Source organism: Carica papaya, chromosome 1 (genome assembly GCF_054855325.1).
Source record: "Carica papaya isolate Zhongbai chromosome 1, ASM5485532v1, whole genome shotgun sequence".
Lineage (NCBI taxonomy): Eukaryota > Viridiplantae > Streptophyta > Magnoliopsida > Brassicales > Caricaceae > Carica > Carica papaya.
The window spans coordinates 17,742,960-17,770,468 of NC_142309.1; the positions used below are offsets into that span (position 1 = coordinate 17,742,960).

Here is a 27,509-nt window from a genome sequence, read left to right on the forward strand (position 1 = left end):
AATAATAATGATAAAATAGGGTAAAATTATTTTTGGGATTTAATTGAAATTAATTTTGGGAAAAAGGGGTGAAAATTTTGATTCTGGGGGTGTTTTTGAAAAGAAAATCAGAAACCGGGGGTCAAAACGTAATTTAAGAAAGTTGTTCCACGTCAGCAGCCCAGTCAGCAGCCCCGGCCAACCAGAACACGCCACGTGGCAAGGAAGCTGACGCAGGAGGCCACGCGAAACGGAGCCACGTGGGCGATCGAACGGTCCAGATCTCACGCGTGCGGACGGCTCAGATCTCACGCGCACGGACGGCCCAGATCACATCGCGATGGACGGTCCAAATTTATTTCTATTTTAATCGTGATCGGACGGTCCAGATTAAATCGTGAAGGACGGCTGAGATTAAAAGGGAAAGGTTATAAATAACCTCACCCACACCTGACCCCAAACCTTAGCCGCCAGTACCCTCGCAGGAGAAGAAGAAGCAGTCACTGGAGGAGCCGGCCGCTGCCACCCGCCGCCGCACTGGAGGGTTTTTCGACCACCAAACGAGGTAAATTTTCTCCCTTTGGCTCGTTTTTCGATGCTGAATCCGCCTATGGCTAAATCGGAGCCAAACGACCGGCCAATCGGCCGGAAAACAACGCCGAAGTCCAGCGGCACCGCCGCAGCTTCCCTCGATTTTTGCCTGCGATGAGGCCTTTTCCGGTTCCTGTTCGATGCAAAACATCAAATCGCGACTCGCACCGGAGAAGCCACCGCACCCGAGAGCTCCACCATCGGTAAGTCTCAGTTTTTTGTGATTTTTTGGCCCACCGAGGGCCCTAGGGTTGTTTTATCGTAAGAACCAATGCAAGTTTGGCCAAATTTGGCTGAAAACGGCCAACCCGAGGCGGATCGCCGCCGCGGGCGGCGGTGCCGTCGCCAGAGCACGGTGGAGCCGCCGTGCTGGAATTCCGATATTGGCCAAAAAGGGGCCTTGGGTCTGATTTGGGGTTTTTTGGGACAAGTGTAGGTACCGGTAGTGCATTTCAGTTTCTCAGGGAAAATTCAAGGAATTTAGGGATAGCCCGTAGACACATTGTAGAGCCGATTTCAGACCCCAAAACAAGTAAGGATTTTTTACCCTATCTCCTATCACGGCATTAAAGTTTAATAAATGATTAAATGGTATTTTATGAATTCATAAATATGTATAATTAATTAAGATTGCTAATGGGGCCCGAACCTGATGTATTTGTCGGTCTGTTTCTGTTTGATCTATTTTACAGTCTAAACGTAGTATGGTATCTTATGTATTTATTTTATAGTTTCGTATGCATGAATCATGGTTTCGTTTATTCTGGTTTGAATTATTGGGAACCCGATGTTGTGTTGTTTTGTTTGGTGTTCATTACTGGTTTACGGGTTTGTGTATAATTGGATAATTGAGACCAAAAAAAATGGAAAAAGGTATGTGAATTCATAAATGGATAATGGCTACAGCCTTACTAGATATCCGGGGAGATGGTGGACGGACCGGATTCATAGGGAACCCTACCGGGAACGTGGTCTCTCATATCGGACAGGGTATGGAGACTTTATATATTTTGGCACCCATACCGGACGAGGTATGGGGACGGCCCTGGAATTAAGTTATTAATGTTAATGGTTCACGTGTAATGGGGACCCCCTATGGATCCCCATGTATACTAGTAGGCTGATAAAAGAGGAAATTTGTTATCTGATTATTGAGGTACAAAAGTATAACATGTGTTACGTTACAAAGTGTATATGATTTTATGATGGTTATAATATTATTGTTTTCATATGTTATTTTCACGAATCTCACCGAGGTAAGTGGACAGTAAAGGTTTTTATTATTGATAAATGAATTTATCATGAATTATGCTCCATTGGTTGTTTTTATTGTTTTACAAACTTTTACTTCTGTGACTGTGAGATAGTGTGATGTCTTTACTGGGCTAGTGTAGCTCATTCCTTATTTAACCATTTCAGATCAGGAGGATTTGGTTTCCGAGCCCGTCCCGCAGGAAGACGGCGAGTAGACATCTAGGGAATTCACAGTTTTATTTATAGCATTCATTACTAGTATTTACCTTAATTAGTTTTTTCTTTCACATGTTGAATACGTTTTTGGTTATTGTGTAAGGGATGTTTATCAGAATTTTTATTTCACTTCCGCACTTAGAACTTTTTAATACATACATTTCATTTTTATTTCCGGGGCCGTTACACATTATGTCTGGATTATCTCCTATATTAGGTGCTGCAACTGGATCATCTAACTCAATCATGGCTAAATTGTTGAAGAGATCGCCAGGCATGGCCTCTGAGTCATCAACAGGATCTAACGCCATCGCTAAATCATTCGATGGGTTATCCATCATTATTATGTTGGGATTGGAAGAGTCTAGGTTACAGAAGCTATTAAGGGGAGGAGTTGAATTAATACTGCTGGAGGCATATTCATGAGTTGGGTTACTGGGCATACTAGGCATGGGGAGAGTCTATTTAATTATTTTCTACTAAATAAAAAATTTTGTTCTTATCATTGTCATCAATATGATCTTATTCAACTATTAATATGTCATTCATTTAGTATAATGCTAGAGATAAGTTCAATTTTTTAATCATTAGTGAATTTTAATATAATTTCATCGATATAATTTATATGTTTATATATTTTTCATGTTCCAGTCTTTTTATTTAGCTTCTATCATTGGATGCATTTGTGAACAAATCACTACTTCTATTTGATTTAACCTGAGGAAGAAATTCATCCTTGGTGCATTAATGATCATGACAAATACAAAAATGAAAAGTATATGTAAGCGTATAAAACCTAATTCTCTAATATTGACTAAAACAAACTAGTGTTTAATAGTTAATTACGCATTTCACTTACAAGAATTCATATAATTATTTTTAAGTAAATCAACAAGTTAAGCTTTATCATGGTCAGTGAGGTGATCTTATCCAACGACTAATATGTCGTTCATTTTGTATAACGCTAAGGAAAAGTTAAAAATCTTTTTACCCTGAATAAATTTGATAGACTCATCGATATGATCTATTTATTTTTTTTATTTCAGTTTTTTCATTCGGTTTCTATTATTAGATGTATTTATGAATAAATTAATGCATCAAGTTTGGTTCAATCTCAAAGAAGAAATTTATTATTGGCATGGAAATTATCAAAATAGCCATGATCTTGGAACATAAAATGGAAAGTTTATGAAGATTATATATAACCTAATGCTCTTACATCATGCACAAATTAACTAAAGTGAAATAGTTCAAGAGTTTTTTCCTTCTATGCATTTCCCCTATTAACATATCATTTAGTTGTTCTCAAGTAACTCAGAAGGTTCAATTTTATCATGGTCAGAAAGATGATCTTATATGATAATGAATATGTCATGCACTCGGTATAACGCAAGAGAGAAGTTAAATTTTATCATCATTATTGAATTTGACATAATCTCATTGATATAAACAACATGTCTATATATTTTTTATATTCCAGTCTTCTTGTTCTGTTTTTGTCCTTGAACGCAATCTGTTCTTCATGCATATCTGTTTGTGTTTCATAAGGCTTCAAAATGTAAAAAATATATCATAATAGTATTGCCATGTTAATGCATCATTCAGCAACCCCTTCCTATTTCTCTTTCACTTTTTTTTCTTTTATTTAATTTTAAATCTATTAGCATGTTTTTCTTTATCAGCATCCTTTGTTGCTCTCAAGATTAATTTTGCTCTCAAAGTTGAAAACAATTTAGTTTTAGTGTACAAAATTAGTCTAAAAATATCTTAATAGTAAATATTTTTAAATAAAATTTTAAAACTGAATATCACACTTATATGCTTTGACTAAGCATCTGGTAAGAAATATGTTTTCTTTAGCAGAAAAATGTCATTCTTTGTTATAAGTTTTTTAAAAAGTAGTAAGTGAAGTATACAAAAATAAGATCATCGTTAATCAAAATTGAATGGGTCACATGAACTGGGAAGTAGAGTCAAACTCTCCCATATAAATATCTATTGGAAACTCTAGTTTAGAAATATGTTCAGACTGAAAACATGAGAGATTATTGGTTTTGGATTGAAAGATCTTTTAGCTTCTGTGGATCGACTTCTGATGGTGCTCGGGTGAATCTTCTCAGCATGCTTAGCCACATTCTTCTTCAGCTCATCGAGAGAGGCCTTCAATTGTTGAAGTGTGTTAAGCTCATATCTTCCTTGGGAGCCATCCACCAACATTGATTCTCATTTGTCTTTTTCATATGATTAAGCTCCTTGCCTCGCTTCATCTCGATTTCGAGTTGGTTCAGAACCTGTACATGTAGTAGAATTAATATATATTATTTATATTGAAAACGTTTTATTAGAAAGGAAAGAAATTAAAATAACCTAAGTGTTGAGCTTACAGACACTAGCGTTCCAATGAGCCTCAATGAGTTTCATGGTTCCAGAAGTAGCTTGTGGTGGATTACCACAAACAAAATGTTCCAACACAGTCTCGACACAAGGATGACCAAAAGAAAAGACCTTTCGACCGGGTGAGAAGACGATAATAGCAATCTCAGCCCCACATAGAGTGCTCAATTCACTCGCCTTCTTGAAAAGTCCGGCTCGGTGTTTGGAGAAAGTGACTTGGAGATTGGTTTCATTATTCATCATCACCATCTCAACCTTTTGTCGTCCCTTACTCTTTCTCGCCATGGTTACAAGTATTGAATATGTCCAGAGAGAAATTAAAAGAGAGACTAATGGAGAGAAATAATTGTATTGAAAGAGGGGGAAATGAGTGATATTTATAGGAGATTTAAATCAAGGTTGTGAATTAATAAATTTTAGGTAGACATCCTGTACATATTTTCCTGTATTAATAAGTTACATCTTTAGAGTTACTTGAGAATCTTCTCTTTATTGAAATATATGGTAGGAAAAATCTGGATAATTAAAGTTAAATTTTAGTTGTACTTTTATACAATTTGCAAAATCATCATTGTTTTAACATTTATAGATACATAGCTAGATGGATAGATATGAAAATTGAACCTTCTTGAAAATTTTACATTTTTTATGTTATATATATGTATATATATTCTCGATATTAATTTGGGATTGAGAAGGTAAGAGAGCTACTTTTAATTTTATTTACTTGTCTCTTGTTAGGAGACACAATGAATCAAATTGCAATGATAAAAATCCTTAGATTATTTATGTTAAAGTAATAAAAAATATAAAAATGTATCATACGATATATTAAAATTTAAAAACTATGATGAATTCTTTATAAAATTAATTGATCATTAGTACAATGGATAATTTTAATTTATTTATAAGCATTAAGGAAGGATCTAAGTTGCAAATTATAACTATCAATTGGATCACATTTAAAATTCAAAGTTTTAAATAATTAAATTTAATTATGACAATTGATTAACCTTCATAACAATAAAGTTTTAATTCGATTGCATGTGATATTCAATTAAACTTGAAATTTATATAATTCATGTTGAGTACTTTCAAAAGGTGACTTACAATTATTTTATTTGTATAACACTTCAACTTGAGCCTGCTTAAACAAAATGCAATTTCTTTGATCCATTTGATTGAAAATTTCTATTTAATACTGTTTGGTCCTAATATAAAATCTTCCTTGTTTACATACTTAACATTTAATGAAGATATTATCCCTACTTGGGATATATATTCCCAAATATATAGATATGTTTACATACTTAGATAAGCACTGTCAATAGAATATTTCCCCTGAATATTACCTAATTTCATTATTGATTTATTTTAAGATTAATTACCCACATCAAACTAGTAGAATTTTCTTAGCTAGCATTTATGTGTTGATAGAATTTTCTTAGCTGGAGCTTATGCATGTGACCCATATAGGCTTAGTATTAAATTATTTATAGGACTTTAACCAATATAATTGATTTATTATGACTAAACACTTTTCATTCATCATCATGATTTATTTATCGCATCAATAAATTGGATGAACATACATGTCACCAAGAGTGTCATCTAATAAATATATCACATGTAGCACCCGGGCAATTGAAGAAAAAAAAAAAAAAAAAAGAGGGGGCCACGTCAGCAGCTACGTCAGCAGACCCAGTCAGCAGTCCCGGCCAACCGGGACCTGCCACGTGGCAAGACCACGTCGATCCGGGACGGGCCACGTTGGTGATCCGCGTATGTGCGATCGGACAGCCCAGATGCAATCGCACGGACGGCCCAGATTCAATCAAAAATGGACGGCCCAGATTAAATCAAAATGGACGGCTGAGATCAAAAGGCAAAAGGGTATAAATAAGACCCCCACACCAGACCACAAAACCCTAGCCGCCTGCCCTCGCCGGAGAAGACGAACTAGAAGCCGGCCGCCGCCACCAGCCGCCGCACCGGAGGGATTTCCGACCGCCGATCGAGGTAAATTTCATGCCCCCGACTTGTTTCTCCACGCTGATTTCCCCTGTGGCCAAATCGGAGCCAAAATCCTGGCCAAACGGCCGAAAAACACGACCGAAACCCAGCGGCGCCGCCGCACCCCTCCTCGATTTTTGCCTCCGATGAGGCCCTTCCCGGCCTCCGTTTAATGCAATTTTTATATCACCGTGATCACCATTCTTTTCTCTACAGATTGATCGGAGCCGAATCACCAAAACACGAACTTCACCGGAGAGCCGCCGCACCCGAGAGCACCGCCGCCGGTAAGCTTCGGTTTTTCGTAATTTTTTGGCCCCCCGAGGGCCCTAGAGTTGTTTAATCGCAAGGATCGATGCAAGTGTGGCCAAATTCGGCCAGAAACGGCCGAAAATGGCCAAACCGAGGCGAATCGCCGCCGCTTGCGGCGGCGCCGTCGCCGGAGCACGGCGGAGCCTCCGTGCCGGAATTGCGATATTGGCCGAAAGGGGCCCTGGGCCTAATTTGGGATTTTTTGGAACACATGCAGGTACCAGTAGTGCGTTTCAGTTCCCCGAAAAAAATTCAGGGAAAATTAGGGACAGCCTGTAGGCGCACTGTGAAGCCGTGTTCGGACCCCGAAACGAGTAAGGACCCCTCACCCTATCTCCTATCACGGTATTAAAGTTCAATAAATGATAAAATGGTATTCCATGAATCAACGAATGTGTGAAATTGCTTAAGGTCGCTAATGGAGCCCGAGTCTAGTGTGTTTGTCGGTTAACTATAATTTGGCCTGTTTTACAGTTTTAAATGCAGTATGAGGTTTCATGTTTTCATTTTACAGTTTCGTGTGCATATTTTACTGTTTTACTGATTATTGATTGAATGACTGGGGTATTGATGCTGTATGTTGTCTGTTTGGCATAAATTACCGTTTTGTTTGTTTGTATGTGGATTGATAATGCTGACTGAGGGAAAGGAGAATGAAAGATTATGTAAATGGTAATTGTATAATGTGGTCAGCCTGACTAGATATCCTGGGAGATGGTGGACGGACCGGGTCTGTAGGGAGCCCTACCGGGATTGTGGTCTCCCATACCGGACGGGGTATGGAGATCTTATGAGTTTTGGCGCCCATATTGGACGGGGTATGGGGACGGCCCGTTTCGCCGTCATACCGGACGGGGTAATGAGGTTTATAGTTTTGGCGCCCATACCGGACGGGGTATGGGGACGGCCCTGGAATACGATTTCAAGTGTTAAGGGTTAACGGGTAGCGGGACCCCTATGGATCCCCATGGATACTAGTGGGCTGGTAAATGAGGAAAATATGTTGTGTAACGATTGAATTACGAAAGGCTTGATAAGTATTATGTTATACAGTTTATATATGATTTCATGATGATGATGACGTTATTGCTTTTGTATATTGTTTTTATGAATTTCACCGAGGTAAGTGAATGGTAAAGGTTTTATTATTGATAAAAGGATTTGTTGTAAATTATGCTCCATTGGTTTTTTTGTGTTTTCTACCCACCTTTACCTCCGTGACGGTGAGATATCGTGATGTCTTTACTGGACTAGTGTAGCTCATTCCTTATTTAATTATTTCAGATCAGGAAGACATTGTTCCCGAGCCGGTTCCGCAGGAGGACGACGAAGGGGACGCCTAAAGACTCCATAGTCATATTCGTAGCTTTTACTTTCAAGTTTCTCCTTTAGGTAGTATGATCTTTTATATTGTGAGCACGTTTTTGGTTTTAGTGTAAGGGATGTTAATCGAATTTTTGACTTCGCTTCCGCATTTGATATTTTTAATATACATTTCATTTTAAATTTCCGGGGCCGTTACATCACAACTCTTACAATGTATAAAAATTTGATCATGAAATTTAGTAGTTTGTCCATGGATGCATAATTACCATATAGTTAATTCATTTCATTTATTGTATTTCAGATTAACTCAAGATATGACTTATACCAACCATTATTTAATTGAATAGTTGGTATATTTCTTCTTATACAAGAGATTGTACTTCCTTGTATGTTTTTAATTAAATGTTATTTATATTATTTTAAAATTAATGTGTATATTAGTTAATTAACCAACACAGGTATTTATTCAAAAATAGACTCATAATTGTCAATGTAAAAACTAACTCACATAAATATGACATAATTGAAGGTATTCCCAAAGATGATCATGTTCTTATCGAAGCACAATTACGTGACTTTAATATCTTATTTTCTTACATTTAGACGTTACCTTTGTCTTGAGTTAATGAGTTAAAAATAAATTACTTAAAATATTTTCTCCTATTACAACTCTTAGAATAGCAGGTTGATTTCAACTTGAAAGTAAAAATAAATGCATAGATAAAAAAATTATGTTATTATTACACTCTTTGAAAGTACCACAACCCTACAATGAAAAGGAACATGACGAAAACCCAAATACTAAGGCACCAGATATCTAACATAAATAAAATAAAACAAACTGCAAGTATTGTGTTTACAACTCTTTTTAATTTCATCCTTCCGAGACTTAGTCAAGAAGTGAACTTAGTAGAATCTTATTTATCCATTTCCTTGAATATATATATTGGGATTATTGTTGAACACATTAGGTATCGTGTTTGGATCGTTTAATACATGAGGCATCATGTTTAATTTGTTCTGAATTATAATTATCTCAGCTTCTTTAGTAACTTTCTTCTTCAATTCCTCAAGAGATGTCTTTAAATGCTCAAGTTGTGAGAAACGCATTTCCTGTTTTGGACCCATCCACCAACACTTACTCTCACATATTTTTTGTATTTCCTTAAGCTCTGCATTGCGATTTTTCTCGATTTCCAGTTGATTCATGACCTATTTTCATATGTTTTAAATAATAGGTACAATTCAGTATAAGTTTTAATTGAACAAAAGGAAGATCAAATAAGTATAATAAGTTTTAAAATCTAAATATGGTCTACTCAAACCTGTGTGAGGATCATATTGAGCTCATGTATCCTTGAGTTGCGGTGAACCTCAATGAGTGTCATGGCTCTTGAAGTATCTCGTGGAGGATTACCACAAATGAAATCTTCAATCACTTTTTCAACACAAGGATGACCAAAAGAAAAAGCCTTTTTATTGGGGGAAAAATAATAATTGCAATGTCGACGCCACAAAGAGTGGACCATTCACTAGCTTTCTTAGAAAGACTAGCTCTTCGTTTTGAGAAAGTTATTTGGAGGTTGATTTCGTTACTCATCTTTATCATCTCAATCTTTTGATGACCCTTGCTCTTCCTATCCATCTAAAAGTGAAAGAAAAAGACGATGTGAAAAGGAGATAAAAAAGTTGGCTTATAATTTACTAGGAAGTGATAAAAAATGGGTAGTATTTATAAGAGTTATCAGACTAACATTATTATTTTCCACAATGCAACATCAAACATTATTTAAATGGATTTTCTATATAAAATTTTTTAATCTTTAATTACTTACTCATTGGGATTCATCAAATTGGAAAATTTCATTTTGTACTATCCAACAAATAATTTTATTTATAAATTTATTAGCTTTAATTACTTATTCATTTAGAGTCAACAGATTAGACATTATCATTTTGCACTATCGAATATATAACTAGATTTAGATTAATTTTCTATATAAATTTCTTATCTTTAATTACTTATTGATTTAGAGCAAATTGCATATTATCATTTTGCACCATCTAATATATAAACTGATTTATAAATTTCTTAACTTTAATTACTTATTTATTTGGAATTATTAGGATGGATATTATTATTTTGCACTATTCAATATATAACTTGATTGAGAGAGATTTTTTATATAAATTTCTTAGCTTTAATTACTTTCTCATTTGGAGTTACCAGGTTGGGGATCTTCATCTTTCACCATCAAACATATAATCTAATTTAGATGGATTTTCTATATAAATTTTTTACTTTAATTACTTAATCATTTAGAGTCATTAAGTTAGACATTATTATTTTGCACTATCTAATATATAACTTGATTTAGGTGAATTTTCTGTATAAATTTTTTAACTTTAATTACGTACTCATTTGGAATCATCAGGTGGTGCATTATCATTTTACACTATTTAACCTATAGTTTGAGTTAGGTATATTTTTTATAAAAATTTCTTAGATTTAATTACGTATTCATTTGGTGTTACCAGATTGACTTTATCATTTTGCACTATCCAACATATTGCTTGAGTCAGGTGAATTTTTTTATAATTTTTTTTAACTTTAATTACTTACTCATTTGGAGTCATTAAGTTTGATATTATCATTTTGCACTATCCAATACATAATTTAATTTAGATCAATTTTCTATACAAATTTATTAGTTTTAATAACTTATTCGTTTGGAATCATCAAGTTGGACATTATCACTTTTTACTATCCAGCACAACTTAATTTAGATGAATTTTTTATATAATTTTTTTTTTAGTTTTGATGACTTACTCGTTCTGAGTCACCAAGTTGGGCATTTTTATTTTATATTGTTCAATATATAATTTGATTTAGACAAATTTTCTTTGTAAATATATCGACTTTAAAAACTTATTTGTTTGGAATGCTTTACAATCACCTCATTGAAATATATAGTAAAAAAATCTCGAAGATTGATATAATATTACCTTTAAGTTATACGAATTTACCATTTCCAAATCATCATTGCTTGTAGAACGAAATGAGATGAATTTTCTTAGAAATAGTTATTAGCAGCCACATTTTCTTGCTTATCAAATTTGACAAGATAATGAAAATAGTGTCAACATCTATGCATAGATAAATAAAATTTGAATAACACATCCTAATACACAGTATTATATAATTACCAACCTATTTCCTAATATATATATATATATCAAATTTGGGAAGATAATGAAAATATTTTTCATGTTTCTCCATACATGAATAATAAGTTAGTCAACAAAAAATTACAAACTTGGTAATAAAATTATTGCGAATATTGCGAAACCACCATGAAGTTTAACATGTTATATATAAAAATAAATTAAAATTATAAGAAAATCCCAAAAGGTTTTGATGAAGCTTCCATATAAAACTATTCCGATTTGGCTCAATTCTTCACTATGGTGAGTTGTCTTTCATAGTATGTTATCTTTCTTGACGCTTTTGATGATTGCTCATCTTCTCTATTAATTTTCTCTACATTGATTCAAAATTATTTATACTCTATTTGAATCCATAGGGACTTAAAAGTGTTTCCATGAGAGATATTTTAGTCAAAATTTTAGGATTATCTAACTAAATTTTTATGTTTGCTTTTTCATTAATCTCGTCATTCTTCCCAATAAATTTGCAACAAAATGGAAGGATTTAGATAGTCATGTTTTTAATCGAATATTCTCAATTGGAATTAATATTTTCTTGAAGGAATCTGTCTTCGAGAGCTTTTTTTTTTGGAAAAAAACTCAGACCCCAAAGAGATTGGGGTTCCTCCCAATTTCCATCATAAGTAGTAGTTATGCTAATGAAAAAGCACAATATGTTTTATAAAAATTTTGAAAATATAGAACATGGTTGTAATTTTTCAATTAATTTTTTCAATCTGAGATATTATTTTAACAACACTTGATTATTTATAATATATTGAAATATCATATTTTTAATATAAACTATAACACGTTGCATAGTAAATTTATTAAGTACGCATAGATATTTTAATATAACGTGCACTTGTATCCGTATTTGCATAATGCATTTTTAATTTACTATTTATTTTTACTTTCATTGCCATGTCTTTCTTAAAATTTTTTGTTAAATAAGAATAAGTTAATTGTGTTTTATTTTCGAAGTTGATCTATATATATATCCACTATATATCTTCTCCACAACCTATATATTCTATTTTCCATTGGATTATTACAGTCATTACGCACCACACATCTGTTTTAACAGTAGATCGGTAAATAATTAATATTTCATGGATGATTTTTCAAGAACCTGCCACCCCATATAACATCTAATAGAACATATTGGATATGTAAATACAAATTCATTGTGATTCTTGGTATCTGTTGTTTCTCTCTCTCCCTCTGTAACGGCCCCGAAAATTTAAATGAAATATATGTATTTAAAAATTTCAAATGCGGAAGCGTAATAAATATTTTGATTAACATCCCTTACACAATAACCAAAACGTACTCAAAACATGAAAGAACAAACTAACTGAAAGAGATACTCGAAATAAAAACTATAAATATAACTATAAAGTCTTTAGGCGTCCCCTTCGCCGTCTTCCTGCGGAACGGGCTCGGGAACAACGTCTTCCTGATCTGAAATGGTTAAATAAGGGATGAGCTACACCAGCCCAGTAAAGACATCACACTATCTCACCGCTACAGAAGTAAAGTTGGGTAGAAAACAAAAATGACCAATGGAGCATAATTTATAACGAACTCGTTTATTAACATAAAAACCTTTACTGTCCACTTACCTCAGTGAGATCTATGAAAACAACATATGAAAATAATAACCTTATAATATCGTGAAATCATACACACTTTATAACATAACACATATCATACCTTTACATTTCAATCATCAGAAAACAGATTTCCTCTTTTACCAGCCTGCTAGTATCCATATAGATCTATAGGGGGACCCCGCTACACATGAACCATTAATATTTACAACCTGATTCTAGGACCGTCCCCATACCCCGTCCGGTATGGGCGCCAAAACCATGAACCTCAATACCCCGTCCTATATGAGGGTGAAATGGGCCGTCCCCATACCCCGTCCGGTATGGGCGCCAAAACCATGAACCTCAATACCCCGTCCGGTATGAGAGTGAAACGGGTCGTCCCCATACCCCGTCCGGTATGGGCGCCAAAACACATAAGGTCTCCATACCCCGTCCGGTATGAGAGACCACATTCCCGGTAGGATTCCCTACGGACCCGGTCCGTCCACCATCTCCTAGGATATCTAGTCAGGCTGTCCACATTTTCCACTCATCAATTCACATAACCTTTTTGCCATTTTCCTTGGTCTCACTCATCCAACCATATAAAAACATGTAAACCAGTCATCGACACCAAATAAGATAATACAGTACCGGGTTCACCATAATACAAACCATAATTAAAGAAACTATGATTCATGCATACGAGAGCATAACATAATTATGCCAAACATCAAACTGCATTTAATACTGAAAATTAAATCAAACAATAACAGACCAACACTGTATCAAACTCGGGCTCCATTGGCAACCTTAATCAATTATACATCTATAAAGTCACAAGGTACAGTTTAATTATTTATTTAGCTTTAATACCGTGATAGGAAATAGGGTGAGGGGTCCTTACTTATTTCGGGGTCTGAATTCGACTCTACAGTGTGCCTACAGGCTGTCCCTAATTTCTCTGAATTTTTTCTGAAAAATTGAAACACACTACCGGTATCTGCATGTGTCCCAAAAAAACTCAAATCAGACCTAGGGCCCCTTTCGGCCAATATTAGAATTCTGGCACGGCGGCTCCGCCGTGCTCCGGCGACGGCGTCGCCACAAACGGCGGTGATTCACCTCGGGTTGGCCGTTTTCAGCCATTTTCGGCCGAATTCGGCCACACTTGCATCGGTCCCTGCGATAAAACAACCCTAGGGCCCTTGGTGGGCCAAAAAATTGAAACTTACCTGCAGCGGTGCTCTCGGGTGCGGCGGCTCCTCCGGCATGAGTCGCGTTTTGATGTTTGGCTCCGGTAAACCTATAGAGAAAAGAACGGTGATCACAGTGGTATAAAATTTGCATCGAATGGAGGCCGGAAAGGGCCTCATCGGAGGCAAAAACAGAGGGGGGCGCGGCGGCGCCGCTGGACTTCGGCTGGGTTTTCTGGGCGTTTAGCCGGTGTTTTGGCTCCGGTTTGGCCATAGGCGGACTCAGCATCGAAAAATGAGCCAGGAGGAGAAAATTTACCTCGCTCGGCGGTCGAAAACTTCCCTAGTGCGGCGGCGGGTGGCGGTGACCGGCTCCTCCGACGAGGCACTGGCGGCTAGGGTTTTGTGGTCAGGTGTGGGTGGGGTTATTTATACCCTTTGCCTTTTAATCTCAACCGTCCATCAAGATTAAATCTAGACCATTCGATCGCAATTTAATTGGGATTAAATCTGGGTCGTCCGTACCTGATTGAATCTGGGCCGTCCGTGCGCGCGGGAACGGATCTGGGCCGTCCGATCGCACGCACGCGGATCGCTCACGTGGCTCGTTCCCTGGTCAGCGTTTTCTTGCCACACGGCGTGTCCTGGTTGGCCGGGGCTGCTGACCGGGCCGCTGACGTGGCTGCTGACGTGGTACAACTTTTCTAAATTACGTTTTGTCCCCCCCAGTTTCTGATTTTCTTTTCAAAAACACCTATAGAATCTAAATTTTCACATATTTTTCTCAAAATCAATTTCAATTAAATCTAAATAATATTTTTACCCAATTTTATTATTATTATTATTTTTATTTTCATTAAATTAAATTAAATTAAATCAAATTAAATTAATTAAAAATCTAAAAAATTCAAATAAATAAAAGTAAAAATAGTAAGATAAAAATTAAATTACTTGGGTGTTACACTCTCTCTCTCTCTTTTGGGGTGAAATCTAAGCCCTAATATGTATTAAACAGTGCACGTCTATATAAGATTTATAATGCATGCATAGCATATAGTACTGTAAAATTAGAGTTAAGATGAAAGCTAATAGATCCTTTATTTATAAAATATATCACTTTACATTCCATTGATAATATAGCTTAAATATGAAAGTCAAGCTGTATGAGCACTCTATGACCTTACTAATCAAAACACATTCCCATAAACTTCAAATTTTGAAAAACTCCTACCCGTTTCCACCATTATTCTGTCATATTATATCCTGTAGCTGGCATCATGTTCACATTGTTAAGACCATTGGTATACATCAAGTTTTAATCGTTGATCGCATCCGATCCCCCCACCATCATGTTCTGGTCATTGTTCATCATCATATGATCGGCTGGAACCATGTTTTGATCATTGTTGATCATCAGATTTGCCACCGGTAGCATCATGTTTGTAGGGTTACTGTTGATAGGCATGACATTAGAGACCATGTTTGGATTATTGGGAATCATGGAATTGGACAAGGGATGTTTGGATTATTGTAATTGAGCATGTCACGAAGCATCTTCATATAAGGTGCAGGATTAACATGTTAGGATTAATCATGCTGGGACTAATCACGTTTGGATTAACCATGTTGGAATTAACCCTATTCATGTTCGGATTAACCATGTTTCTGGGACCAACGATAGCATTTAAGGGGATAGATTCAAATGGAAGTCCAGTTCTATTGGAAGAGCTTCCAAGAAAAAGCTGATCATCAGAATTAGGATTAATATTGTCCTCTTCAGCATCTTTTTCTTTGGCAACTTTTATAACATTCTCGTATAATTCCTCAAGAGCAGCTTGAAATTGCTGAAGCTGTGAAAGGTTCATGTCATCTATGGAACCCATCCACCAGGCTTTACTTGCATTCTCCTTCATCACCTTCTTAAGCTCCACACTTCGCTTCTTTTTAGCATCCAGTTGGGCATTAAGCTTTAATTATATATAATCATGTCCAAAAAAAATTCAAGGATTAGTTATAAAAATCAAATAGTATAGATATATGAAGACATGGTAGTGATTATACCTTATTTAGCTGTGAGTTGAGCCCTTGGAGATAAGCATTTCGATGAGCATCCATCATACATCTGTTAGCTGAAGGAGGTTGTTCTATTAGGCCACTGAATCGATTGATCAACTTTTCCATAGAAGGATTGACAAAAAAGAACACTTTCTTGGCAGGTGAAAAAATAATCACTGTAAATTCAGTGCCACAAAGCGTGCTAATTTCACTCGCCTTCTTGAAAATGTTAGCCGGCCGTTTGGCAAAGGTAACTTGGAGATTCGTCGCCTTCTTGATCTTCACCATCTCAATCATTTGGCGGCCCTTTAACTTCCAAGGAGGCTCCATGGATAAATTTAGCACGAATAAAAAGATTAATTTATGATTTGAATGATTGAATAAGGATGAAGTAGAATGAAGTATATTTATAGACTACTCAATTTGACAATTACAATTTTTAAGTATTCCTGCATTTAAATTAACTATGTCTAAATTACTTACTTCTTTAGGATTTTGTAATAATGGAGAGAATATAATTTAACTAATTTAGACTAGTCTAAATAAATGCACTTGAAGTTTTTAGAATCTTTCCTAAATAATCTGACATAGAGCTTCTAAAATATTCTTTTTATTTGACTAAAAATAATTGATTGAATTATCTTTTTTAATGAACATTGACTTAAATGAAATCTCTCGCGTCATTCAAATTTTATTATGTGCTTAGTATATAAATAGCAAAATGCTTATAAATTTTAACATGTTATTACACATGTAATTTATTATTCCTAATTGCGATGAGTATACTATATTTTCCTTTCAGATAATAGAATTTAAAAGTATTTCGTCATAGTTAAGAGAATGATCAATCTTTAATTTACTAAGTTTTGTATGTTGAATATTATATATGTAAATAACTATTATAATTCTTTTTGAAAATATAATAGATCGTGACGAATTAAATAGTTTATAACCTCTTTCACATTATTTATTATTTTGAATATTAAAATTTGAAAATAATATATTTAAGAGAATGATCGATCTTTCAATCTATTGCATTTTGGATAGATTATAATTTTTTTAAAAAAATATATACATTATAAATTATATCTATCATATAATTTATTACATTTAACTGTGATGAGAATATTATATTGTCCTTTTGAATATCTATATTGAAACTAATATATATGAGAATGACATATATAATTTTTCGTAATAAGTTATTTACATATTTTTTAATAATAACAAAAGCATTCTCATTTTAACATTCGGATATTGAGACTAAACATCAATTGAATTATTTTACATTATATCAGTGAATCCAGAATTTTTAATACAATCACAAAATCCAAACTCATATTAAAGATTTTTAAAAACTATAATTTGAATTTGATTTAGAATCATAACTCTTTTCCAATTCAGATATATGGTATTTGTATTGTAATTTAAATTAAATACAAGTTAAAATTATACAAACTCTTAAGCATGCTACTAAATTAAATATATACCAACGATTTATATATTTCCATATAATGGAATAGGGAAGCGAAATGAGTATGCGGAATAATCTTTTACCTTTTTTCTTCAAAGTCACAGATTTACACGTACATATATTTATATATAATGTAATAATTAACTTTCTAAAAATAATAAATTTATTACGTACTTAAAGAGCTTTAATATTTTCATATACTCAGTGTGTTGATACCAAATTCTAAACTCTTTTAAATCTCTGGAGATATAGTTTACAATAAATGCGAGATAACTGACTACTGTATATACATATATATACATACATATACATACACACACATATATATAAAGAGACGGAACTATCATATAAATGTACTTTATAGGGTGATTATAGAAGATTAAATATTTTTAAAGATTTGCGGAATTGTACTTAACAAGAATGTAAAATAACAACACTCATGAAACACACATATACTTATTAACTCGATCCAAGACTAACAACGACAACATTTATAAAGAAAAAAAAAACACACACACACACGCACACACAAGAATACCACCTGAAAGTAAGCAAATACAAAACTCAAGCCAATTGAAATCCCAAATTCCCAAAGCATTATTTGAAAGACAAGACAAACAAAAATAAAAGACACGATAGTGAAACTCTTCAAACTAGCCCTTGATTCTTTTCAAGATAATCAACAAATTTAGTCATTAAAATCCTTGGCCGCTTCCTAGAACATTCCCTGCAAGAGGAGGCGGCATTGTTTCTGGATTATCACCGTTAGCCACCTCATTTGGATTGTCCACAATGAAGTTCTCATCATCCAATGGATCCGCAAACAGTATCTCTAGAGTGAAGCCATCAAATACTGAGTCTAGATTTGAATCATCTGGCACAATACGTATCATATTTAGAGCATCAGATGTTGTGCTAATTGGATCATTTGGTGCATGAGGCATAGTACTCGGATTAAAAAACTCATTAGGCCCGATATTTGGATCATTTGACAGATTAATATCCATTGTTGCAATTTGGTTCCCGAAGGCATCAGACATTATGTCTGGATTATCTCCTGCATTAAGTGCTGCAATTGGATCATCTGACTCAATCCTGACTAAATTATTGAAGAGATCCCTAGGCATGGCCATCGAGTCATCAAGAGGATCTAACGCCATGCTTGAATCATTCAACGAGTTATCCATCATCATTATTCTTATTTTTTGTTAAATAAGAATTAATTAATTATGTTTTACTTTTGAAGTTGATCTATATATATCCACTATATATCTTATCTACAAGCTATATATTCGTTTTTTCATTGGATTATTACAGCCATTACGTACCATACATCTATTTTAACTGTAGATTGGTAAATAATTAATATTTCACGGATGATTTTTCAAGAACCTGCCACCCCATATAACATCTAATAGAGCATATTAGATATGTAAATACAAATTCATTTTGATTCTTGGTCTTTGTTTCTTCTCTCTCTCTATCTCTTTTGGGCATAAATCTAAGCCCTAATATTTATTAAATAGTGCACAGACATATAAGATTTATAATGCATGTATAACATATAGTACTGTAAAATTTAGAGTTGAGATGAAAGCAAATAGATCTTTTACTTATAAAATATATCACTTTACAATCCATTGATAATATAGCTTAAATATGAAAGTCAAACTACATGAGCACTCTGTGACCTTACTAATCAAAACACATTCTCACGAACTTCAAATTCAGAAAAACTCCTGCCCATTTCCACCATTATTTTGAGTCATATTACACGTGTTCAATTGGATAAGACTTTAATGATTTCTACTACTAGAAATAATATTTTATTTTCCTATTTTATGTATAAATCTTATATAATTGAAATAGCCGAAAAGAAATTAATAATAGACTTAATACTTCTAGTGACGGGCTTTAATGTAATTTTAGAAATGAATTGACTAGCAACATACCATGCAATTTTAGATTGTTACAACAAAAAGGTTGTATTCCATTTTCCTAATCAAAAGCCATGTACATCCTAAACTTATCTTCTATAAATAAAATGTAATTATTTTCTAAAAATTAAGTTGCAAATTTAATTATTCTCAACTAACTGTTGGAACTGATTGATAGACAAAAAGCAAAAAGAAATTCCACTACAAGAAAAACTAGTGTTACAAGAATTTCCTAATATATTTATTGACGAGTTACTAGGACTACCACCAGATCGAGAGATAGAGTTCTTTATTGATTTTTTGCTTGACATGGCACCTATTTCTATTACTCCTTACAAAATGGGAAGAGTAGAATTAGTAAAGTTATAGAAATAGCTTTAGGAACTTTAGAGAAAGATTTTATCTGCCCTAGCATTTCTCTATGGGGTGCACCAGTCCTATTTGTGAAGAAGAATGATGAGACTGAACGATTGTGTATTGACAAGAGGACTCTCAACCAAGTCATAGTCAAGAACAGATATCCTGTACAAAGGATGGTAATCAGTCTTGCTACCATGCCAATAATGCATGTTATGGTTGTAAAAGCACTCATCACAAGATCCGTGATTGTCGATACCACTATATGCAACCTGCACATGCCACCTAGGGCAGAGCATATGCTCTTAGAGTGCTAGATGTTGAGGCTAATCCAGAAGTTATCCAAGGTACATATCTTATCTCTAAAACTCTTTCACATGTATTAATTGATCCAGGATCCACACACTTATTCGTATCATCTATTTTTGCACCACGTTTGGGTGGTACACCTGTTTAATTGGATAAGACTTTAATGGTTTCTACTGCTAAAAATAATATTTTATTTTCCCATTTTATGTATAAATCTTATATAAGTGAAATAGCCGAAAAGAAATTAGCAGTAGACTTAATACTTCTAGAGACAGTCTTTGATATAATTTTAGAAATGAATTGACTAGCAGCCTACCATGCAACTTTAGATTGTTACAACAAAAAGGTTGTCTTCCATTTTCTTAATCAAAAGTCATGTACGTCCTAAATTTATCTTTCATAAATAAAATGTAATTAGTTTCTAAAAATTAAATTGCAAATTTAATTATTCTCAACTAATTGTTGGAACTAATTGATAGACAAAAAGCAAAAAGAAATTCCACTACAAGAAATACTAGTGGTATAAGAATTTCTTAATATATTTCCTGAAGAGTTACCAGGACTACCACCAGATTGAGAGATAGAGTTCTTTATTAAATTTTTGTTTGACACTCAGCCTATTTCTATTACTCCTTACATAATGGGAATAGTAGAATTAGCAAAGTTATAGAAATAACTTGAGGAACTCTTCGAGAAAGATTTTATCTACCCTGGCATTTCTCCATGGGATGCACCAGTCCTATTTGTGAAGAAGAATGATGGGACTGAACGATTGTGTATTGACTATAAGACTCTCAACTAAGTCACAATCAAGAATAGATATCTTATACAAAGGATTGATGACCTCTTTGATCAATTGCAAGGTGTAAAAGTACTTTCAAAGATTGATTTGAGGTCTAGATATCATTAGATAAAGATCAAGGCAGAAGATATTCCCAAGACTGCTTTCAAAACCAAGTATGGTCACTATGAATTTCGGGTCTTATCTTTTGGCTTAACAAATGCTCCTGCAGTGTTTATGAATATGATGAATCGGGTATTTCGATCTTATTTGGACAAGTTTATCATTATGTTCATAAATGATATCATGATCTACTCCAAGACTATTGATGAACATGTTGAACATCTAAGGTGTATTTTGGGAACTCTCAGAAGAGAAAGTTATATGTTAAATTGAGCAAATGTGAATTTTGCCTCGATAAAATCTTCTTCCTTGGTCATAAGGTTTCTAAGATGGGATCATAGTGAACTAGAAGCGTCTTACTATCGTTACAGAAATCTGAAGCTTCCTAGGATTGGCAGGTTATTACCGCATATTTATCAAGAGATTTTTCAAGATTGTAGGTCCCCTTACTTTACTAGAAAATATGTAAAATTTGAATGGATAGATGATTATGAAAATAGTTTTCAAGAAATTAAAAATTGGTTTGTTATTACTCCAGTGCTAGCTCTTCCTAGTAGTTCTGGAGTTTATGTAATGTATACAAATGCTTCATATTTGGACTTAGTTGTGTTTTAATCCAGTATGGTAAGGTCATCACTTATAGGTCATGATAATTGAAGAACTATGAGCAAAGTTATCTAACTCATGATATAAAATTGGCTGTTATTGTATTTCCTCTTAAGATGTGGCATCAGTACTTATATGGAAAGACATTTGAGATCTTTATTGATCACGAGAGTCTCAAGTATCTCTTTAAACATAAAGAATTAGACATGCATCAACGTCGATGGATGGATATTTTGAAGGATTTTGATAGTAACATCTCTTACCATCCAAGTAAGGATAGTGGTTGATGCATTACATCGAAAAAGTATTTGTATGATGGCCAATGTTATGTTTTTTTATTGGAAGGATCTAGAGACAGTTTAGGAACTTCAATGGAAAGATTACCATTCAAGTTATTATGTGGCCAATTTAAGAATACAACTGGTACTAATTCAGAAAATCAAGAATGGTTAGATGACTGACACTACTATTCAAGCCTTAAAAAAGAAAGCAAAATAGAATTTAAAGGCTGACTTCAGGGTTCATGATGACGGAATCCTTATATTCAAGAATAGATGATGTGTTCCTAATGATCAAAATCTGAAGAAGCAAATCTTAGAGGAAGCCGATTATTCTAAAATATTAATCCACCCTGGTAGCATAAAGATGTATAAGAACTTGAGATTACTGGATAGGTGTGAAAAGGACGTCAAAACTTCGTTAGTAAATGTCTCACATGTCAAAGAGTTAAGACTAAGCAATAAAAACCTGATAGTTTGCTCCAACTTATCCTAATTCTAGAATAAAAATAGGAACACATCACTATGAACTTTATTACAGGGCTACCTAGAACCAGTTCAATTCATGATGCAATTGTGAACAGATTGATTAAGTCGGCTCATTTTCTGCCTAAGAAAACCACAGATTCTCTCAAAAAGCTTGTCGGGTTATACATTAAAGAGGTAATCACACTCTATGGGATTCTTGTTCCAATAATTTCTAATAGAGATACTCAGTTTACTTCTAAATTTTGCACAAGTTTTTGGCACTATACTGTCCTTCAGTATAGCCTTTCACCCTTAGATGGATGGACAATTAGAAAAAATCATCTAGACTTTAGAGGATATACTTCGAGCTTATGTTCTTAATTTATGAGGGAATTGGGATGATCACATTCCACTAATCGAGCTTACTTACAAAAACAACTATCAGTCCAATATTAGTATGGCTCTATATGAAGCTTTTTATGGCAAACCTTACAGATCTCCAGTGTGTTGAGAAGAGGTAGGAGATTGAAAATTGTATAGACTAGAAATAGAGTAATAACCAAATTCCAAAGTTGCCCTAATTAAAAAAAAAATCAAATTGCTTGGAATCGACAAAAAAGCTATGCAGATAACTGGCGGAAAGATCTAGAATTTCAAGTTGGTGATCATATATTCCTGATGATATCACCATTGAAATGCATCATGAGATTTCAAATGAAAGGAAAATTGAGTCCCTACTTTATTGGATTGTTTGAGATCTTAGCCAATATAGGTACTTTTGCGTATTAGATAGCACTTCCATCAGAGCTAGTCAAGGTTTATAATGTATTTAACGTATTTATGCTATGCAGGCATCATCCAAACCCATCTCATATACTACACTATGAAACACTTTTAATTGAAGAGAACCTAACTTTTGAAGAGGTACCAGTGGCCATTCTTGAATAGTAAGACTAGGTATTCAAGAACAAGACCATTTTCATGGTGAAAGGTCTTTGGCCATACCATTCCCAGAATAAAGCTATTTAGGAACATGAAGATTCTATGCAGGAAATGTACCATCACTTATTTTGAATTATGTAATTGGGGAGACCAAATTCATTTAAGGGGGGAGAATTTATAACACCACGTGGATAATTAAGTAATTATTAATGGAAATTTTGTGTTAAATATAGTTATGCATAAATTAAAACCCAAGAAAAATTTTAAAACATTAAAATTTACCCCTAAATATGCAAAAAATAAAATTAGAGACTAAATTGAATAAAATTAAATTTATTTGGGATCCTTTATAAATTTATAAATTGATTTAGGCGCTAAAATCTAAAGAAAACTCGAAATCTGGGTCATTCCATAATTTCTAAAAAATGGGTCACCTGGACTAGTGATGTGGCAGCCACCAATCAAAGAAAGTCGCGTGGCATTTGACTTGCATGTGTGGTCAGCCATGTGGGCACCCATGGTAAGCAGATTGGACGATTCTGAGTGTTATAAGATAATCCAACAATGAAAATTGCAGTGTTCAAATTCAACAGTGTGCAAATATGCAGAGAAAATGATTGTGATCCAACAATCCACATACAAGATGCCAATCGAATGACATGCATGTGTTCTAAGGCGATCTAACGGTCCTACGTACAAATGGTTCATATCTAAAAGAGAATCGCGATTTAGCGATTGAGGGAACAAGATCAGTCCGATTGCGTTTAAATAGGAAGTGAATCTAAACCATTCATCGCGATTTCATCTGGACCATACGATCGCGTTTAAAGAAGGAACAAATCCAGACCGTCCACACGCGCAGGAACAAATCCGGACTGTCCAATTGCAGGCACACAGATTGCAAGCGTGACCTCTCACGTGGCACCGCGTCAGAGTGCCTTACCACGCAGCGCACTCCAGTTCGTCGCGGCTGCTGACTGGGCGTCGTATGTGGCAAATTTTTTTTAAATTCTATTTTAACCCCTAGTTTCTAATTTTTCTTTTAAAAATACTTACAGAACCTAAAATTTAACCCATTTTTCTCAAAATTATTTTCAATTCATCCTCCACCTATTTTTCTTTATTTTTACATTAAATAAAAATTTTAAAATTTTAAAATTATATTTATACATTAATTTTAAAAATATTAAATTTAATTCCGAATATTACATTTATAATGTAAAATTAACAAAATACCAACATAAATCATATTTTTATGATAAAATAAAATAATTGAATTATATCTAAGTTAATATAAATTATTCAATTAATGGATTAAATGTGTTGGTTATTGTCATTATTTTAAGGAACGTGCTATTATAATCATTAATTATAAAAATTATTTTAAATATTTTCACATAATCAACTCAATTTTAGTCTAGAAAATTAATACATAATATTTTCACATAATAAGCATTAATTACATAAAATATAATTGGTGTTAAACAAAAGAATAAATTGTCAAAATTATATATTATTATAAGTATTTTTTTTAAATAAAAAAATATATATAATAAATTATTTAAACATTAAAAAAGATAAATGCGTGTCATTCATTTATATGATAAGTACGTATCATTAAAATAGGCATTGGATTTTGATGGTTGAATTTTTTTATAGATATAAACTATTGTATGACTAATGTAATAACCAACGGTGGAATCTTTAATTTAGGAAATATTAAAAGTTGAAAGTATAATCACTATTCTTTTATTATATGGTTTCTATTAATTTTTTTATCAAAAGAATTAGGTTAATGTTTTTACCCATTACAGATACTGTAATTAAAAGAAAATAAACATAATAATTTCACTGATTTAATCACTATATTTTTATTAATACACTAATTAATTTAAATATATAATTATTTATTGTTAATTATGCTTATTAAATTATTAATTTACAAAAACAATTAGTTTATAAAAAATAATTATTTATTTAACTCATGAATTAAATATTAAAAAGAAACCATTGAACGAAGTAAGACTCTCAATAAGTTATTCATGCCTATAAATTTCTTAATTTGACTCCAACAATTATGGGGGAGCCCTGCTCAACCTACTAATTTTATTATTAATAATTATTATTTTTTAAGTAAATAAAATTTTTGTAACGACTCGTGAACTTGAAAGGAAATAAATATTAATTGAATGCGAAAATAAAATAAATAGTTAGGGTTTACACTCATTACACAATAATTCAGATTACACAAATAGAGTTACGGGAATGACCCTCTTAAATGAAAAATCAAAGAAATAAATGAAAAATAAACAACTGGACATCTTACTCGCAACATTCTTGTGGATCGAGCTCTGGATCTTGGTACTCTTGATCTGAAATGGTTAATGAAAGAGTGAGGTACATTAGCCCAGTAAGAATATCACACCACTTACCCACACAGAAATAAAAGTTAGTAAAAATCATGAAAACAACTAATGGAGCTCTTAATTTAAGTAAATTCGTTTATCATAAATAAAATCATTTACCGCATACTTACCGTAACGAGATTTTCGAAACCAACCTATAGAGTCAGTAACATAAATAATATCATAATCTCATATGCAATCAGTTGGCAACAACAACTTTCTCTTATCAGCCTACTGGTATCCATGGGGGTCCATAGATCCCAATACGCGTGAATTTTTTTTTAATATTTTCAATTAACCGGCCATCCCCATACCCCGTCCGGTATGAGTGCCAAAATATCATCCCTCAATGTAATACCCAAATTAATTTAATTGTAATTTAAATTAATTTACAAAAATAATTTTTGGATTTTTTGAATTTTAATTTAATGAAAAAATGAAAAAAAATAGGAGGGGGATGAAATTGAAAATAATTTTGGGAAAAAATGGTGAAATTTTGGGTTCTGTAGGTATTTTTGAAAGAAAAATCAGAAATTGGGGGTCAAAATATAATTTATAAAAGTTGTGCCACGTAGGATGCCCAGTCAGCAACCCTGACAAACCAGGACATGTCGCGTGGCAACGGACATTGACGCAGTGCCATGTGGGCGATCCGCGTGCCCGCGATCGGACAACCAGATCCGCTCCCGCGGCCACGGACGGTTAGAATTAAATGCGATCAACGGTTCAGATACACTTTTTATTTAATCGCGATCGAATGGTCAAGATCAAATGCGATGGACGGCTAAGATTAAAAGGAAACGGGTATAAATAACCCTCTTCACACCAAACCCTAACCCTAGTCGCTGGATACCCTCGCCAGAGAAGAAGACCCAGTCGCTGGGACGGAGAGACGCCGTCACTCACCGCCGCGCCGGAGACACTTCCGACTGCCAAAAGAGGTAAAAATTTTTTCCTTTACTCAGAATTTAATTTTAAACACCCCTATGACCAAATCAGATCCAAAAGACCAACAGATTAGCCGAAAACCACAGGCAAAGCCTAGCAGCACCGCCGTAGAAAATTTCAAAAATGCCTCCGATGAGGCCCTTCCCAATTCCCATTCTGCAAAATTTTTTCACCGTTCTAATCACAGTTTCCTTCTCTACAGGTTGACTGAAGCAAAACACCCAATCGTAAAAGTGAGCTGACGGAGCCGCAGCACCGGAGAGCCCCGCCACTATTGAGTTTCGGTTTTTTATTTTTTTGGGCCTGAGGCCCCTTAACGTGTTTTTTTGTAGGGATTGATGCAAAACTGGCCAAAAATAGCCAACTCGAGGTGGATCTCTGCCGCCCACGGTGGTGCAATCACTGGAGCACGGCGGAGCCGCAGTGCTGGAATTTCGAAATTGGCCAAAAAGGGGTCCTGACACTGTTTTTGGGTTTTTTGATAGATTTGTAGATACTTGTAGTGCATTTTAATCTCTGAAAAAAAAAATTCAGAGAATCCAGGGACCGTCGGTAAGTGCAGTCAATAAATTTCGCTTTTCAGAAATCAAATTGAGTGAGAATCCTTCACCCTATTCTCTGTTATGGAACTGAAGTCAAATTAACAATAATACTGTATTTTGTAAAATTTAGAAAATATCCATAATTAAATACGAGCTATTAATGGAGTTAGAATCGTAAATTATTTACTGTTATTTTTGTTA

At 33.9% G+C, this 27,509-nt stretch overlaps 1 protein-coding gene and 1 pseudogene across 1 annotated transcript; both read right to left on the reverse strand.

Moving 5' to 3' along the window:
* Positions 1-4,284: 4,284 nt before the first annotated feature.
* LOC110824877 (agamous-like MADS-box protein AGL62 pseudogene) lies at positions 4,285-4,719 on the reverse strand (annotated as a pseudogene).
* Positions 4,720-15,639: 10,920 nt separating this feature from the next.
* Positions 15,640-16,468, reverse strand: LOC110823147 (agamous-like MADS-box protein AGL62). Its single transcript, XM_022053470.2, has 2 exons — positions 16,145-16,468; positions 15,640-16,050 (listed from the first exon to the last, which is right to left on the reverse strand). Exons 1-2 carry the CDS (start codon positions 16,466-16,468, stop codon positions 15,640-15,642), a joined length of 735 nt encoding a protein of 244 aa, XP_021909162.2.
* Positions 16,469-27,509: the final 11,041 nt, after the last annotated feature.